The sequence below is a fragment of the Polistes fuscatus genome, unplaced genomic scaffold (genome assembly GCF_010416935.1).
Source record: "Polistes fuscatus isolate 324 unplaced genomic scaffold, CU_Pfus_HIC Scaffold12, whole genome shotgun sequence".
Taxonomy (NCBI): Eukaryota; Metazoa; Arthropoda; class Insecta; order Hymenoptera; family Vespidae; genus Polistes; species Polistes fuscatus.
This window is the reverse complement of record NW_025113020.1, coordinates 3922458-3940759: the sequence shown is the minus strand read 5'-3', so window position 1 is coordinate 3940759 and position 18302 is coordinate 3922458. Positions and strand designations below refer to the sequence as shown.

Here is an 18302-nt window from a genome sequence, read left to right as displayed (position 1 = left end):
GAGAGAGAGAGAGAGAGAGAGAGAGATCAAATAAAGAAAGAACAATTTATTTTTACAACGAAAAAAGAAACATTAAATGTTTTTAAATAAGATACATAGATGATGAAATCTCGTTATGGATACGTATAATTGAAAATTAGACGTTACCGGGACCAATTATTATTACAAATAATTATATTAACTATTAACTCTAAGATTTTATTTCTTTTTTTCCTTTTATTACAATAATTATATTTTATTCTTTGTTTTCTTTTTTTTTAAGGAGTATCACATGTTATCCTATTTAGAGCAATATATAGTTTTTGTAAAGTTCATTTTAATAGTAAAACAGTTTGAGGGGGGGATCAATTTTAAATACTCTCTCGGATATATATATATATATATTAAATAATACATATATTATTTAATATATATAATAATATATATATATTATTTAATATAATTTATTTAATATATATATATATATATATTATATATATTTATATTATATATATATTATATATATATATATATTTAATTATATATATTATATTATATATAATAATATAAATATATATTATAAAATAAAAGACAGACGACTATATGTACAAAGTCAATTAATAATGTTTTGTGCTAAAGATTAATTACATAGTGGTATATTTCTTAAATGGGAAGAAGATGGTGTATATTCCGTGTTACGATTGAACGTTTATTATATTAGAATAATATCGAATATCTTATTCTATAGATATTCAATTCTTAAATTAAGATTAAAAATTTGTATATCCGATTTTGAATTTTATTAAACATAAAATAAAAAGTTAGTACAAATACATTACATAAGACAGATTTATTTTATTGACTTCTGTCTTTATTTATAACTTAATCATAGTGTTCCTATTACAAGGGTGCTTTTAAGGACACTTTCAATACTTAAGCACCCAACTTGTAGGCTTCAAAGTTAAATATCAACCTGTTAACCGAGGAAATGAATGCATTAACATTTATCTTTCATATAACATAAAGAATATATCTTTCAAATGAATGCAAATGTATAATATAACGTCTTATTAATCTTCATGACAAACAAATACAAACGAATTAATTATATATTCATCCTTGGGAGGAAAAATGATTATTCGTTTTTTCCACGGTTAACAGATTAAATAACGTCCTTATATTATTAGTTATTAATCAGGTCCAGATATCAAACGGTAAATCGATTATAAAATAATAATTAGTAGAAAAAGAATCGTAGGAAAAGAAAATTGATTTGAATTGTGCATTTTATTGTTCCTTGAATAAAGCGTAGTAATATATATATATATAAAAACGAAAGAAAATATTTAATGTCGGAGATAGTTAAAAACAGAACAAAAAAAAAGAAAACAAAATGAAGTAATATAGGAGAAATAAATCTAAAAGATGGAAGATTATTTGTCTTTGATAATCTGGTACCCCAACCTATATTACTATACGAAGGTTCTATAATATTTTTTTTACATTACATTTTTACAATGACACATAATAAAAGTTTTTCTTTTGATAGATGAGAAAATGTTGTTGCTTTTTTTTTTCCTTTTTTTTTTTCTTTTCTTCTTTTTTCCTTTTTGCTTTTTTATTTCTTCTTCTTTTCCCTCTTTTTAAATAACGTCAGATAAATAAAAATGTAAAAATTACTTTTAAAGAATGACAATGAAAATGGTTTCTTTCCTTTTCTTATTTTTTTTTTTTTTTTAAATTGATTCTTTTTTTTTCCAAACAATCATACGAATTTTCATAATTTCGCATTGTATTGCTGTGAGATTATAGCGAAACATAAAAATATTCACATAGATTTCAGATACAAACGACTATATAAAATAAATTTTCTTTTTTTTTTTCTTTTTTGCAAGATATGATGGAGCACGTGGACAGTTTCATTAATTAGATTCTAATGGACTTTGCCAATAGTGTGCCTGCATGGATAACCGTTTATTATTGCTCGGTTTCAGAGGCGTCGTGCAGTGCACAGCGTCTGGAAATCTTTTGTAATATCTTTCAAGTCGCAAATATTTGACGGTTACTAAATGACCTAAAATATAACATAGAATAACCGTTTGTACGTTAACAAATATTTATTTAGATTTAATCTAAACTTACTGTCAAACCACCAGCCGTGCAATGCTCTGTAAGCTTTTCCAGCATCTTTCTGCGATGTGCACTTCATATAAACGCAACCTTCTCGGCTACCGCGATCCACTCGAATATGTAGTATTTGCACACCTTCTCCACACTTTTCTAAAATGGCATCTTGTATTTTGATCTCCCAGTTGTCGTCATTTTCGCTACATACGCGTAACATTATACATATACATATACATATACACACACTCACACACACAATATATATATATACACAGTCTACAAAAGACGTACAAAATAATACATACGCATCTGGATCAAACATATGTCTTATTTTTAAGCAGGGAGTCGGCGAACAAGTTAAACTATTAACCGATCCTTCCATAGTTTCAAATGCTTGTCCTTGCCATACTTTGGATTTTTTATTCAACGACGGACTTTGCGTGTTAGACACGTTAAGAGTATTATTAGGTAACCAACGCCATACGTGAAATTCTTCACCAGCAACTTGTTGAACTTCTCTCCGAATTCTACAATTGAAGAAACAATCATTTATGTCACACAATACGTGCAAATAAATTTTTTTAAGTGATCTAATTCTTATTTATTATTATATATAGAAAAGTAGTATAATTTTACCTAGATTCATTCTCGTCCAAGAATTTAACAGCTTTTTCCCATAAACTAGACATTCTTTTACGATCTTTAGGCAAAATCAAATTATCTCGCACGTGATTGATCGCAAGAAATGTATCTTGCGTCGAACCGGATGACGATAATCCAACATTTTGATGATGCTGTTCAACGACGTTAATGATTTCGCTAACTAGCTTAAATAGTTCTCTTTCCATTGATTTTTGATATCTTTTATACCAAACGAATAATTTCTGTGTTCCGATAACTGCTAAAATGCCTACGAATATATCATAAGTATCATATATATCTAAATAATATCTAAATAATATCTAAATAATATCCATATTCGGATAATTAAAAAAAAAGGTCCATATTTCATCAACACGATAATATATCATCACGTGAATGCAAAATATTTATATCACATGCACATATAACTTTGTTTTTTTTTTCTTTTTTGGGGGGGTTACATATAAAATAATAAACTCATGTTATTTGGAGAATTTTTTAGGCGCTTTCTTCGAATAATCTATCTGTCAGGAATTTACCAAGGGAGATTATCAGGAGAGTTGAAAAAATGGTGAATAACTTATTCTTGATATGACATTGCAATGGTCGGTCTGGATTCAATATAACCATTCCAATTTTTCCATTTATACGTGCTGGAAATATACTATCCTGTAACAAAACATTTTCTTTCAGCTATCCTTACTTTAAATATTACATTAACGGAATGTATATATGTATATATAGAATGATAGAGCGCAAGAAATAAGTGAACATTTTTTTAGAATTTACCAACGAATTTAATACTTCTCCAGAAGCCTTATCGCCATCGCTTACGTCAATAAGTGAAATACCCCATTGAGGATTCCTAATAATAAGAAGTTGTGCATTTTGTAAATCTTCTTTCACTTCTAGAGGTGTCTGTAAGATTGACTTGTATCATATATTTTAAATACGTTGTAAGTGTTAAAACAAAGTCAGAAACATACCACTTTAGTGTTCGAAAACATATCCACTATTTCAGAATCCGTTAAATATGGTATATCGCTAGAATTGTCGCATAGGACAGATATTGCTTTTTTCAATAAAATCGGTTGAAGTCGTTTTAATAATAGTAATACGGATTCTACATTTTCTTTCATTACGCAATTAACTCCTGGTGCTTTGAGATCAGGCGTTCCCATAAAACACAGCGGTATATCGCTATCTATAAATTCATAAAATGTTAATTCTTACAGATCATTATATAAAAGAGAAGATTTTCTTTGTTTATATTTATTTTATTAAAAGTAATTATATTATTGCGATTTAAAAAAAGTTCATTCGAGACAAACTTAAATGTAATAAATTGATCTTAAAATAAAATATTGAAATAATGGGAACAGGAAATAACGTGAAAACTGATAATATAATCAACACATTTATTAGACATTTTTAAAAAGGATGTACATTAATGAATTTTGAACACTTAATGAAGTTTGAAAGCAATATCTTTGAAATAAATTAAAGGAAAAAACCAAACAAAATAAATAGCCGGATATTACGTTACTTTAGTTTCTGTTTGTATCATAATATTAGTAAAATAGATATAAAAGTTAATTAAAATTATCTAATACAAAAAGTTGTTTACTTCTTTTTATCTAGCAATAATATGAAAATAAAATGATACTTAAAGAATTATATTTCTGCATACCTACCCATTGATAACGATGGGAAAGTTTCATTTTTACCACCCAGCCCCAAGTATATTATTGCCAGGATTGCAAAAAATAAAGCAAGTACCACCACTAGGAAGACAGAAATCATATTTTGATTGTTCCGTAAATCTTCCTTATTCGAGTTGGACTTGAACTTTTTGCCAACAGTTTTACGAGATCTGTCGGTAATTGCATCAACTGTTCTTAAACTGAACAAAAATGGTCAATGTCATCGTATCGATTAAAAAATTGTATTTTATTATTTTCTACATACCCCGCAGGCAAAGTTGAACACAACGATTTTAAAGAAGAGAAATGATGATTTAAATCCTTCTTGTATGTTTCAGGAAAAACTGAAGGTGTGTCTCGTATTACGGGACCTGTAAATGAAAACTAGTTAAACAATGTTCCGTTACATCATTCTAATAACTTACTATTCATCGAAGAGAGAGACGTAGAAGGGCTATCCAATGTTGTTCTAGAACTGAGCCTTCGTGTAAATTCTGATAAAAATGGAGTGTCATAGTTGGAAAGCAAATCTCTCGAATCTCTTACATTCGTATCTTCCTTAGTCGGTGATATAAAAGTATTATAATTTTTAAAAGAAGGTTCGACATACTTATTATCTTTAAGAGTATGTACAGGTCTTGACTTTGATTCGTATAATTTTGAAGATGGTTCTTCTCCAACCGTATGTTCGGTATGTAATTTAGAACCATACAATTTTCCGACGTTAGTTAAATATCTACTTTGCAAATAATTCGACTCGTTTTCTTCTCTAACATCGGAATCGGAACCAGTTTCTAAACCATCCGATCGATTGGTTGAATTATAAATCTTTGTATGTTTCTTTTGTAAATTTGTAACGTTACGATTAGAAAATGTTGATGAACCAACCGGCTCGGGTATAATATTATCAACAATTTCAACGTTGGGATCTTTCATCAAATTTTTACTTTCGGAAGGTGCTGGTATCGTAGAAGATGGTGGGGGCATAGGATTGGCCAAAGTTTGTCGACGAGTATTAGATGCTGATTTTTTTCTTTTAACGACGGTTGAAGCTGTATCCTCATCCGTCTCATCGCTGCTGTATCTGTAAATGAATTATATATTCAATATAATATAAAAATCTTCATATGTATGAAATCTTAAAGTCAAGTTCTATAATTAACATTCTGATAATTAATATAAATAGGAAGAGGTAATTTAGTGTAACGTATATACCTGGCAGCCAACGAATGACGCGTTCCAGCGAGACCTCGAGTTTCAATAAGAGTCTTTAGTTTCTTAGCAAGTATTTTTCTGGTTGTCTGTGTTACAGGTCCTACCGGGTATCCATATTCCATCAGTTTAGTACGTAATTCTGCATCACTGAGATTATCTACCGACATTTTGTTTACCAATACCATACTGAAATATTTAAACAGTTCGATCTCTCACACGGATCAAATTTACGCACGATGAATTAAAAAGAACTAAGAAATTCAATTCGGGATTGCCAATAATTTGTTTATCTTTGGCTACTTTTATTTGACCTATTTTATCGTGCAAACACGTGAAACTTTTTCAACCTTACTCTTCGTCACAATCTTCGAGAAATAGAATATTTAAGAAAGATTACTTTAATATATTCACTTTCGGAAAACAATTCACTCGTGAACTAAAACATGGCGCAATTTTCTAACGGCCATAGTTTTATACGCATCAGTCGAAGGCGTTCTATACACATTGTTTAAGTTCGTATCTTATTGGTCATTGATTCCAAAGTATGCTAACTTTTATGTTGCTTTTTATAATCCTAACCTCATTTGACAAGTACACGAGTCGACAGATGGCGCCACGAGCAAACGTTCGTTTTTCGTACGATGAGTTCGCCATTCTCGTTCGTCATATTTCGTGTTTCTTCGGTTGACGCCATATTGCCAGTAGGAACGTCGAGCAGGTAGACCTTGTTGAGGAAAAATTTAATCGAAAGTATACACAGCCAAAATTTTTTACAATGTTGGGACGGCAATTAATCAGAAGATTTACTACGAGCGTTGTACGAAGATCAGATCACAATGATGGCGTACCCGGTTCCGTAAGTAAAATACTTTCAAATCATTTTTCATTTGTAATAATGTTTCTTCGTTAATTCGTTATAGATATGATATAATCAGCTGTTTTTGTTACACAGAATATACCATTCCCCATAAGAAACAAATATGTGGTGGTGGCAACATTTTGCGTATTTTTGGGAAGTGGCTTCTCCATACCTTTTCTCATGCTTCGTCGTGCAGCATTGAAGTAAGTTATATAAACTATTACCTTCAATAACTATAACCTATTTTTCGATAGATATATTTGACGTATCGGAATTTTCTACGTTCCAATTTTTCGATTAATATTATTTAAAGAAATATTTAAGCGTATACAAATGATAATTTGTATTATCGAACGAATAGTGATATATATATAGTGAATATATAGTGATATTTAGTGATATATATATCTTACTAGTTTTTAAGATATTATTAAAAATCATAAAAATAAGTAGCGTGATTGTTACATCGTTTTATGTAATTGATGTCATCTTTTTCTTTCAGACCTTAAAAATATTTGATAAATAAAATAAACATTAATGATTTACGAACTGGAGAATGTGTAAAGAGTAGTAATTGTACGTTGATGTATTATATTCATCAATATTAAATTATTGTTAATAAACTCTCTGTTTGGTCTTCATATTATTATATAGAATAATTTATAAATATAATAGTTTTTTAGTTATGTAATATATTTTATCGACTGAGATAAATTAGTTCAGGTATTTCATGACAGAGGCGTTTTGAATTTAACCTTCTATTCTACAATGTGCATAGAAATCGATGTATTTTACGAGTCAAATTTTCATCGAGGAAGTAGCATTTTTAATTATTAACAAAATTATAATAATAATTGTTAGATTGAAAATTTCGTGATTATAATAGTTCGTATAATCCTCAGATACAAAGTATTGACCCACGTAGTGGTACCATTGCCGCCATATTAGTTCAGTTTCGATGCAATTTTGCGCATTTTTTTAAACGAATCGGAAAATGCGTTCAATTTAAAAAATGTCGAACGGATAACCGTGCAAAATTGTGTATCGACGATGAGAAAAAAACAAATAAAAGGGTCTAATTGAATTCGATTCAATAGCATTTATTTATGTTTGCGTTATCGACGAATGAAAAACCAATTCTTGCACCGGTACTGTTAGATAACGTAGGAAACCTTTTTTTCAAACTACATAAATTCATATCGCAGAATTTGTATTCACGTGAAGAGAATCAAAAAGAATAAAAAAGAAAAGAAAGAAATTGTACGTATCATTGTATATTTTCATCTATCATTCGGATTATTTTTAAATTATTATATATCCGACCAATTTTATACGATTGTTAATCATATTGGCAAAGCAAATTTCACGTGTAGGTGGTAGATAGGTAAGAAGAAAATAAAAGTAAGTAAAAAGTCTTCATTTCAACGTTGAAACGCCAATCCATATTTACAATTCAGGAGCAAAAAAAAAGGAAGCAAATTCGCATAACAAACACGTATAAAAAATAATACCGAAATAATGAAAATAGGGGGGGGGGGGGAGGATCTCTTTTGCAAAGGTGCGGTGGTTGCGTTATCCAACTAGGTAAATTTGAGGATTTGAATCTTTTGGTTGACTTGATTTTGATTTTGTTGTTTTTCGTTCATTAAGAGTTCGCGCTAGGTTGGAAGAAAAAAAAACTGATTTATTGTTCTCTCTCTGTTTCTCTATTTTATTTTGTTCTGGCAGGGTACTTTTCTATATTTTTATTTGTTCTCTCTCTCTCTCTCTCTAGTCGGAACTTACCTCGAGGATTTTTCACGGATTAAAGCAAAAGAGCCGGTGGTTTGTTATTACACACTATTTCAGCATCATTGTCGTCAGCATCGTCGTTGTTGAAGGACTCTTTTACCAGCCTCTCTTTCTCTCTCATTCATCTTTTACGTGACTACCCAACTAAAAGAAAACCGCGTACGAGTCGAAGAGGTGAAACTTAGCGTGCTTGGATGCTACCAAAAGAGGTAGCAGGTATGGTAGCGTCGGTAGGTAAGTTCTTTAGGTCAAGACGGCAACCACCGAGTAAATTTTTTTCTTCCCCCTTCCCCCCCCTTTTTTCTTTTCCCATTCTCGTCTAATTGGGGGGTAACACAGACTCCATTAGTCGTACCGGTTTTAGGCGAGTCGAGAAGAAAAAAGGAAAGAAGATGGGAAAGAGAGAGAGTGAGAGGGGGGAGAGAGAGAGAGGAGGCTCGTTTAACGTCGAGTGTGGTGGTTCGTGAAATCTTTTGCATAACGAGCGTCTCTCTTTTTCTCTCATTCCCCTTTATTTCTCTCTGTGTTTCGTTATTCTTGGCGAGAATGAAAGGCAAGGGGATGGGGATGGGGACGGGAAAAGGAAAATATAAAGTAAGAAGTGAGGTAATAGACGACGACCGTGCGAGCGAAAACGTTAATGGGCGGACGCGAACAGGAAGAACGTGCAAAGATACCGAAAAACCAACGATTGGTAAGAGACTCTTACGACACAGCATCGTCGACACCAATTTTTTTTAACTCGTACCTTCCCTCATCTCCCTACCCCCACCCTCATCCCCATCCCCATTCCCATACCAATCCCAATTTAGCTTGAAAATCTTTATTTCGTTTTTTCTCCGCTCGTTTGTTCGAACCAAAATTTAACACTAAACCTAACCACGCGTTATCATACGATCGTCTACTGTAATTTGTTAAACAATATAAAAGTATTTAAAATGTATATTATTAATTTATAAATAAATGATCATATTTATATATATATATATATTGTTCGCTGTTTTAATTGGCTGAAATATTATTTTCTCTATCGGGATATATATTTTTCTTTTTTTTCTAAGGGATTATTTGATCACTCAGGGTAGGATTAGGGTATACATGAAGTGTCGGTAGGTTTAGTGTTAAGATAGGTGGATAAAAGACGTAATATATTTTTTATTCAGATAATAATGTTCCATAAAACATTGTTTATATATATATATATATATGTGTATGTATATATATATATTTTTAATTATACGTAGGACTATGAACAAATATCTTTTTCTTCGCCTAGGATCCTAGTCTCGTAACTTAAATTTAAACGCGTGAAGAAAAAACGGACACGAAGCTTTGAGTCTCGTTGCGACTGGACGCAACGAAGAATTTTTGCATTCGCTTCTTCATTTTTTTTCTTTCTTTTTTTTTTTTTCCTATTTTTCCTTTTTCTTGTTTTTTCTTTTTTTGTTGCCATTTTTTTTTGTTTGTTTTTTTTTTTTTCTTTTTAGTATACGATACAGTCGACTCGTTTCGATATCGGATCAACTCTAATTAAATCAGGGTATACTCGATTTTATCGAGCAAATATAACGCAGCTTAAAACTACAAATTGATGAGGACGCGCTACATATAACTCACTTTTTATTTTCATACCAAATATAATTTTCTATGTTTTCTTTTTTTTTCTTTCTTTTTTTTCTTCCCTTTTTCCTGTGTCCTCTTTTCTTTTTTTTTTTTTTCCACCTTCGCCCATTGTTATTTATCTCTTCTTCTTCCTCTTTTTTTCTTCCCCATTTGTTTCTCTTTTTTTTCCCCCACCTTTTCTTTTTTTTCTTTCCTTTTTTTTTTCTTTTTCGTTTTAAGTTAAGTGTTTCTTCGTTTATTTATTCATTTATTTATTCTTTGTTTTCTCGTTATCGTAATCTCTCGTGGACATACTTTTTTGTTTTTTTTTTTCTTTTTTTAGGATTACTTTCGATAAAAAGAAAAACAAAAGAAGATAAAAAGAAGAAAAGTAAGAATCAATTATAAAAAAAAAGAAAGAAAAAGGGTATATTACGTGCAGGTAACATGATTCTGTGCATTGTTGTTAATTTTGTATTTTTATTAAATGGAAGCCACGTTTACGTTAACGGCCCTAAACAAAAAAATCATCATTTTTCTCGCTTTATTGTTAGAAAGAAGAATCAAGTGAACGTTAAACGTATTAATTATAGGAATCTTTTTCTTTTCTTTTTTTCTTTTTTTTTTTTAACATCATTTGATCGCACGTGTAATAATTCATGACTTTCCTTTATTTTATTTTTATTTTTCTTTTTCTTTGGTTTTGTTTTCTTGTTTTTCTTGTTTTATATCGACCATGTAAATTAATCGTTGGATTGTCAACTCTGTTGTTTAAGGGGTTATACGCAGTTAGAATTTAAAAAAAATCGATTTTTTTTTTTCATTTTCGGAATGTACATATATTTAAGTATATCTCTGAAAATTTCAAATCGATCCGACAAATATTCTTCACTTCGTGTAAGCTGCAAACAACAATTTTTAACTATGTGTAAACGTCTCTTTGAAACTTTAAACGCGTTTTCTCAAAACGGTATTTTCAAAGTCGGTGATCTCGATTTTTCAAAAACGGCTTAACCGATCGGTTTCGAATTTTTACACAATCTTCTTAGATATATTCCTCAGGTATTAAGTATAAGGAATAATTTTTAAAACATTTATTACATTTTTTGTAACAATTTAGAGCGAAAATTTTAGTCAAAAACAACAACTTTTTTCAAATAGACGCCATATTGTCAAAAATCAAAATTTTTATTATTCCTTGGTTTCAATACCTGCATTAATCTATCCTTTAAAAGAATCCACCATATTTTTTAATTTCAATAATCCAAACCGCCAAAATGAAGATCACCGCCAAACGTCTTTTTTAGAGGACGTTCAGGAAATCATCTACAGGAGCGGTGCAGATTAATATTTTTACATAATCGACGCGCTATTGTATTCTCAAAAGTTGGCTCTATTTGAATTACCATCACTTTTGTTTGAGAAATAAAAACTGTTTCTAGACAAAATTCATGAAATCTTTTTCGAGCCTCGCAACTGCGTATAACCCCTTAATACGATCATTTGTATAAAGTTACCAAAAACTTTCCCCCACCCCCTTCCCCCGTTACTACGATAATGCGACTTCACAGGTGAGACGAACGAACGAAAAGAAAAAAAGAAGAAGAAGAAGAAGAAGAAAAAAAAACAAGAATTAAAGAAAACAAATTAGCTAAAGTGAGAGGGTTAAATTGAAATCATGATTTTTGTTCTCTCTTCTTTCTATCTCTATCTATCTCTCTCTCTCTCTCTCTCGCACTCTTTCGCACGTTCTCTTTCTCTCTCGTTTTCTTAATGGAAGAAAATTGGATTCGTACATCATCAAAAATACACGTTTGATATATTGAACGTCTTAACAATTATTGCACGCTAATATTCCTCGCTTTTTATTTCCTTTTTTTTTTGTTCTCGATAAAACTTGAAGTGGTTTTTTTTTTTTTATTATTTTTGGTTTTTGTGGTTTATTTCTCTCTCTCTCTCTTTCTCATTGTTTCTTTATCTATCCTCTTTTCTCTATCTTTCTCATTCTTTCGTTCTTAGCAGCGTGTTGTATACACCTACGACGTATTGTAATATGTGTATTTGTGTGTGTTTGTGTGTGTGGATGGGGGTAAGTGGGTAAGTACTTAAGTATATTGTGTATACACGTGCATTGTATACTTTTTATTCGTGTGAACGCTACAAAAGGAAGAAGGTTCATATAATAATATAAGTGTGTCGAGGAGGATGAGGAGGATGAGGAGGAGGAGGAGGAGGAATCCATTTGCGAATCATGAAATAAATAATTTATTTTCACGATCAATCCTCTCGTAATTTTTTTTTATGCTCGACTAATAATATTTCATTTTAAAATACCCTTAAATCGATAATGATACAGGTGGTCGATTCCATGCACATAAACGTGGTGGTGGTGGTGGGGGTAGGGCTAGGGTGAGGGTGGGGTTGGGGGGTCGGTTAAGGGGGGAGAAATATTTTCGTCGACTTATTTACGGTTTTCCTTTTTTTTTCTCTTTTCATCTACGCACCGTTTGAACGAAAGAAAAAAAGAAAAAAACAACAAACAAACAAACGAAAGAAAACATTTAATTAAAAATGGCGTTTCGCGAACGTCCCCGAAGGATTTGTTTGATTTCTTTCTTTTTTTTTCCTTTGTTTCTTTTCTTTTTGCTGTTGTTGTTCTTGTTGTTGCTATTGTTGTTCTTTTTTCGTTTGTTTTTGCTTTTTATACGCGCGTATAAAATATTCGTTATTATCGTAATAGTAATCGCGATAAAATAACAACGGACCATTAGTTGTCTCTGGTTTCTCTCTCTCTCTCTCTCTCACTTTCACACTTTCTCATTTTCTTACTTTCTCTTTTTAAATTTTTTCTTTTTTTTTTCTTTTTCCTTTTTTTTTTTGTAAGCACTAACTTAAATTACAAGCGTAATATTTACAACTCTCTAAGAGGTAATTAATCTTTCCTTCTTTCTCTCTCTCTTTCTCTCTCTCATTATCTTTCTTTCCTTCATTTATTTTTCTTTTTTTTTAATTTTTTTTGTTTCTTTCTTTCATTTCGTTTTTGCGAAATATTTATTTAAAAGTAAAACGCAACAAAAATATTCCTTATTCTCTCTCTCTCTCTCTCTCTTTTCCTTCGTAAAATTTTCGTTTATCACGTACGGACGGCCTGATACCTCTACAATAATAATAACAATAACAATAATAATAATAACAATAATAATAATATACGTTCTAATTTTAAAATGATTTTTTTAACAATTAAATTAATCAACAAAAAAAATAAATAAACGAAAAAAGAAAAGCAATGGGGGGATAAGAGAAAAGAAAGAGGAGGAGGAGGAGGAGGAGGGGGGGGGCAGGTATAAGTATAACACTTAAACATTTGCTATTTCTTACTTTAAACGGATTGGGGTGACTAGAGAGAAGGGGTTGGTTAACATCGAAGAAATATTATCGGACTCGTTTTATTTCTTTTTTTTTTTTCTTTCCTTTTTCTTTCCTCGTATAACTTTCATTTCCATTTTTCGATTAGGTGGTATTGTCCAATTAACAAAAAAAAAAAAAAAACGTACGACGACAGACATAATAATATCGTAAGATCATTCGAAACAACACGATGAAATTGGGGAAGGGGGAATTGGAGGGGAGAGGGGGGGGCGGGGACGAGAATAACAAATACAATAATTGTCGTTAGTTTTGTTATTTTTCTGGGTGGTTGGGGGTGGGGTCGGGGGGTAGTGACAACGACGTTAATGCAAAAAAAAAAAATAACGCGTTTTATTGCACGTATTTAAATATTAACCGATAATAATAATAATAATAATAACGAATCGAGGTGTCCAACGATTGAACATTTTCGATAAGATTATACACAACACCATGATTTTTTCTTTTCTCGAAATTAAAAATATCATCCGTGTGATTTAAAATATTTGATTAGAATAAAATCAACAAATCGATTAACCAACTAACGCGTTCAAATTCCAAAAGGGGGGTTTAACATGGCAAAACCATGCTTTGATTTTCCATTCACCGATATTATCGCATTCTCTTGATAATATTTCACCCCGTCCATTCTTCCCCCATAAAGCCCCTTCCCCAATTGTCTTCGTTCCCTTTACTCAACGTGTTTCTTCGATTGATATTCGAAAATTCGCCAATGTTCGTTCGAAACACAGTGTTCGGACGATACATAGATTGTTTGTTAGTAGTAGTAGTAGTAGTCATGGTGGTATATATGGCATGGAACGATCCTGAATTATTTGTTAGGCATTTAAGCTATATACATGGCGATTTTCTCTCTCTCTCTCTTTCTATCTATCTATCTCTTTCTCAGTTTTAAGTATATGTGTATGTGTGTGTGTATGTGTGTGTGTATATCCTTAAAAGGAGATCGATATGTCTCGTTGGTGGGTTGGCTTGGTGGCGTGTTGGTTCGTGAATCCCTGGGTATAGGGAAGACCATATTATTCCTTTGGTGGTTAATTTTTTTTCCTTCCTCCCTTTGACTTTATTCCTTCGCGGACAAGGATCCATTAGTCAACGCCATGACCGGGCCAGAACTTCCCCTTGAGTTCGCGTCGGAGTTGAGTTCCAACGACGAGTCCTAAAACGAGAATACAGAGAAAGAGTTGAGTTAGAGTTTGAGTTAGAGTTAGAGTTAGAGTTAGAGTACGAGAAAAATATATTTTATTAGACGTTCGACTATTTAGTTGAAGAGAAGAGGAAGTGGGATGGGTGGTAGGACAAGACGGGGTGGGGGGTTAGGCTGGAGTGGTAGTGGTGGGGTGAGCTGGTGGAAGTCAAACTAAAATCTACAACTCGTTTCGAACTGCGATAAATCTGACCGTCTGTCGACCACCTTTCGCCTTTTTATCAATCCTTTTTCTTTTTTTTTTTTTTCTTGGTACTTTATAATTTTCTTTTTTTCCCTCTCTCTTCCCCCCCCCTCGGTTCCCCCCCCTAAACCACCAGTTTTTAATTCGACGAATCGGCGTCGTTTCTTTTTCTTTTCTTTTCTTTTCTTTTCTTTTTTTTTTGTTTCATTAATTAATTAATTATTTCCCGCAATGATGTATTTCTTTTCTTTTCTTTTTTTTTTTCAAATTTATTGTACGAGACGACACGAGATAAGGTTGTCGTGCTACGAATATATTTCGAGAATAGTATTATTATTATTATAGATTATATTTCTCGTAATTTCACTTTAGCGTTTTATTTCCTAATGAAAAATAAATTGTACTCTATTGGCCGAATAAATTATAATTAATCGAATGATCGTTAGATTTGTTTTACTTTGCCTAACGTTTGTCAAATGGAACTAAAAAAAAAGAAGAATGATTTCTGTTATAATACCTAATTAAATCGTTCAAACGTCTCGTCTGAAAAGTTTTCAAGAATTTCGTCAAATTCTATTTGAAAAGATGAAAAATAAAAAGAAAAACTAGTGTGTGTGTGTGTAGTTACGTACGCACGTAAGAAGTTATACTTCTTTGGAGTACCAAAACGAACATAACCTCAATAACCTCAAAAATAACTTCAAAAAAATAACTTCAAAAGAAAAGAAAAATAATAATAATATATAAATAATATAAGAAAGAATAATAAAAAAACTGGTGTGTGTACTTATGTACGCACGTAAAAAGTTATACTTCTTTGGCGTACCAAAACGAACATAACCTCAATAACCTCAAAAATAACTTCAAAAAAATAACTTCAAAAGAAAAGAAAAATAATAATAATATATAAGAAAGAATAAAAACAAACTGGTGTGTGTACTTATGTACGCACGTAAAAAGTTATACTTCTTTGGCGTACCAAAACGAACATAACCTCAATAATCTCAAAAATAACTTCAAAATAATAACTTCAAAAGAAAAGAAAAATAATAATAATATATATAAGAAAGAATAAAAAAACTGGTGTGTGTACTTATGTACGCACGTAAAAAGTTACTTCTTTGGCGTACCAAAACGAACATAACCTCAATAAACTCAAAAATAACTTAAAAAAAAAGAAAATAATAATAATAATATAAGAAAGAATAAAAAACAAACTGGTGTGTGTACTTATGTACGCACGTAAAAAGTTATACTTCTTTGGCGTACCAAAACGAACATAACCTCAATAACCTCAAAAATAACTTCAAAAAAATAACTTCAAAGAAAAGAAAAAATAATAATATAATATATAAGAAAGAATAAAAAAATATCTATATATAGATATCAGTTCACACTAAATATAAGAGAAATATATCGAATTACTTTATGCGTCAACAGCCATGGCGCGGTGGTACCATTATTTCCCGCTCGATCATTTAAGTCAAGCAGCGCTGATTACAATTGAGTACTTGGATGGGTGACCCGCTTGAGAAAAACAAAAGAAAGGAAGAAGAAGAGAAGACAACTTCATGCCGTAAATTTGAAATCGTTTTGCCGCGCATCGGTAAATATCGACAAACTTCGTGGTGTCGTTTTTACAGACGCTCGGAACAAAATCACTCTCATCACATTTTCCCAAACGCGCCAAAAGAAAAGTATAACTTTCAAAAAACAAGAAAAAAAAGAAATAGAAAAGATCACACTCGTATTCCAATATAACATGGAAACACACGGGAACGGGTAGTGCATTCCCGCAAAGCCTGCGGGCCAGGCGTCCCCATCCGACCCCATCCCACCCCCTTACCCCATTCGACGTTGCTTTACGATGATATAGGAAACCATAACTGGTTTATGCGGTCATTACACGCTTGTGGCCAGCTTCGGCGATACATTTGCCAATGATCGTCCGGGTGTACGCGTGAAACCGAACAGTTCGCCGCACGAATAGGAGAACAATACGAGTGAGTGAGTGGAGTGAGTGAGTGACTGCGAGAGAGAGTGAGAGAGATAGACAGATAAATAGAGAGAGAGAGAGAGAGAGAAACAGACTGCCGAACGTTTGGTTAGCTCGCCAGTTTGATTTATTGTCGCGAAGAAAGCTTTTCCGAACGATCCTTCCTCTCTTACACCAGATACATACATACATATATATATACATATATACATATACATAGATAGATAGGAATACCGTTGTTGATCGGTTTACGATCGTTCGTAATATGCTTTCCGCGTATTAGTATTAGTAATAGCAGTAGTAGTAGTAGTAATAGCAACAACAAGAACGACTGCTTTTAACAGTTTCGTCCTAGCTGTCTGGCATCCCTTGGCAAGCACCACCCCCATCCCTATTCTCCCGTTTCCTACCCTCCAGCGATTCTCACTCGCTAGCTCGCTCACCCGCCCGTTCGTGGTATCGGTCATTAGGAAGTTAAAGGGGTCCATTACAGTCTTTACGATCTGCCATCCCCTACCATCCCCACCCTCCATCCACCCTCTCCACCCTCCCGCCAGGTCAACGTAGTAGCAGCATCTCTCGTCTTACCACGGTAACCCGTGGAAGAGAACGCTTTACTTCCCCAATTACACACCGAACCCTACGGTCCAAGAAAATTCCTTTACTGACAAGCAGTTTCCACCGAGATTACTCTTCTCCCTTTTTATTTTTTCTCCCCCCCCCCTTTATGTCGCTAATTTTTTTTCTTCTTTTTTTCAACACTTTATGTTATTATATATTATATATTATATAATATATATAATATATATATACATCAATATATATATTTATATCAACCCCCTCCCTCTCTTCCAAGACCCCTGCCCCCCACGGCCCCCATCATCTCGCTCGCAATCTTATTCCCATGTAATCTTTTCTGTCCATCGTGGAATTTCGATATGGGGGGGGGATTCAAAGTTTGACTCGTCTCTATTTCTTTTTTTTCTGTTTCTTTTTATATATATTTTTGCTTGTATTACACTTTATTATACAAGGGTGTCTTTAATTTTTTTTTTCTTTCTTTCTTTCTTTCTTTCTTTCATTTTATTATCCGCTTGTTTAAAACACGTTTATACGACGTGGTTTATTTATCGTAGAAAGCCGCAAGCCTTGCTCGAGACTGGCGCGAATTAATTCCGTACACCGGGGCTCATGGTTTATCCAATTTCGAAACGTCTTTGCTCGTTTACGTTTGGCGAGGGTAGCGAGGTTAGGTGGGATGGGGATTGGGATAAGGGCGTGTCGAAAGAAAAGACAATTTTATCGTTCGAATCGTGTGTTACCCGTGAAAGATGAAACTTGGAACACGTCGAGATTATTCGCATGATCGTTTGGTGGATGTCCGAAATATTGATGTACACGAATAATAAATCGAAATATTCGGTCTTTCACCGAGCGTATTTGTTATAAACGGTTGACATTCACCGTGCGAATCTCGACGTTATATCCAATTTCAATGTTTCGCGGTAAACATCTATGAAAAATATAAAAAAATGAAGGGAAACAAAAAAAACCAAGAGTAGGGACAA

At 32.3% G+C, this 18302-nt stretch overlaps 2 protein-coding genes across 4 annotated transcripts in view; both read right to left on the bottom strand.

The window, feature by feature from the left end:
* Positions 1-1693: 1693 nt before the first annotated feature.
* LOC122513506 (inner nuclear membrane protein Man1) lies at positions 1694-6439 on the bottom strand. Of its 3 annotated transcripts, none has more exons than XM_043629902.1 (11): positions 5667-6431; positions 4877-5535; positions 4717-4822; positions 4443-4621; positions 3735-3952; positions 3538-3666; positions 3288-3417; positions 2743-3016; positions 2412-2633; positions 2122-2306; positions 1694-2053 (listed from the first exon to the last, which is right to left on the bottom strand). In XM_043629902.1, exons 1-11 carry the CDS (start codon positions 5849-5851, stop codon positions 1902-1904), a joined length of 2439 nt encoding a protein of 812 aa, XP_043485837.1. In that variant the 5' UTR covers positions 5852-6431; the 3' UTR covers positions 1694-1901. The 3 variants fall into 3 exon arrangements, with proteins under 3 accessions (XP_043485837.1, XP_043485836.1, XP_043485838.1); XM_043629901.1 differs by having other exon boundaries at positions 4443-4651; positions 5667-6430; XM_043629903.1 differs by lacking the exon at positions 1694-2053 and having other exon boundaries at positions 2123-2259; positions 4443-4651; positions 5667-6439.
* Positions 6440-13831: 7392 nt separating this feature from the next.
* Positions 13832-18302, bottom strand: part of LOC122513505 — a 339389-nt gene continuing 334918 nt past the window's right edge. Inside the window, 1 exon segment of the mRNA XM_043629900.1 lies at positions 13832-14506. Within this exon segment, the coding sequence (XP_043485835.1) occupies positions 14411-14506 (96 nt within the window). The 3' untranslated portion in view covers positions 13832-14410.

Bases quoted from the DNA above. Each gene is read 5' to 3' on its own strand.
- LOC122513506 (XM_043629901.1), bottom strand. From the start codon at position 5,851: ATGGTATTGGTAAACAAAATGTCGGTAGATAATCTCAGTGATGCAGAA. The intron at 4,823-4,876 runs GTAAGTTATTAG...TTTCATTTACAG, and splicing joins GTCTCTCTCTTCGATGAATA to GTCCCGTAATACGAGACACA. The intron at 3,017-3,287 runs GTAAATTCCTGA...ATATATTCGTAG, and splicing joins TCTCCTGATAATCTCCCTTG to GCATTTTAGCAGTTATCGGA.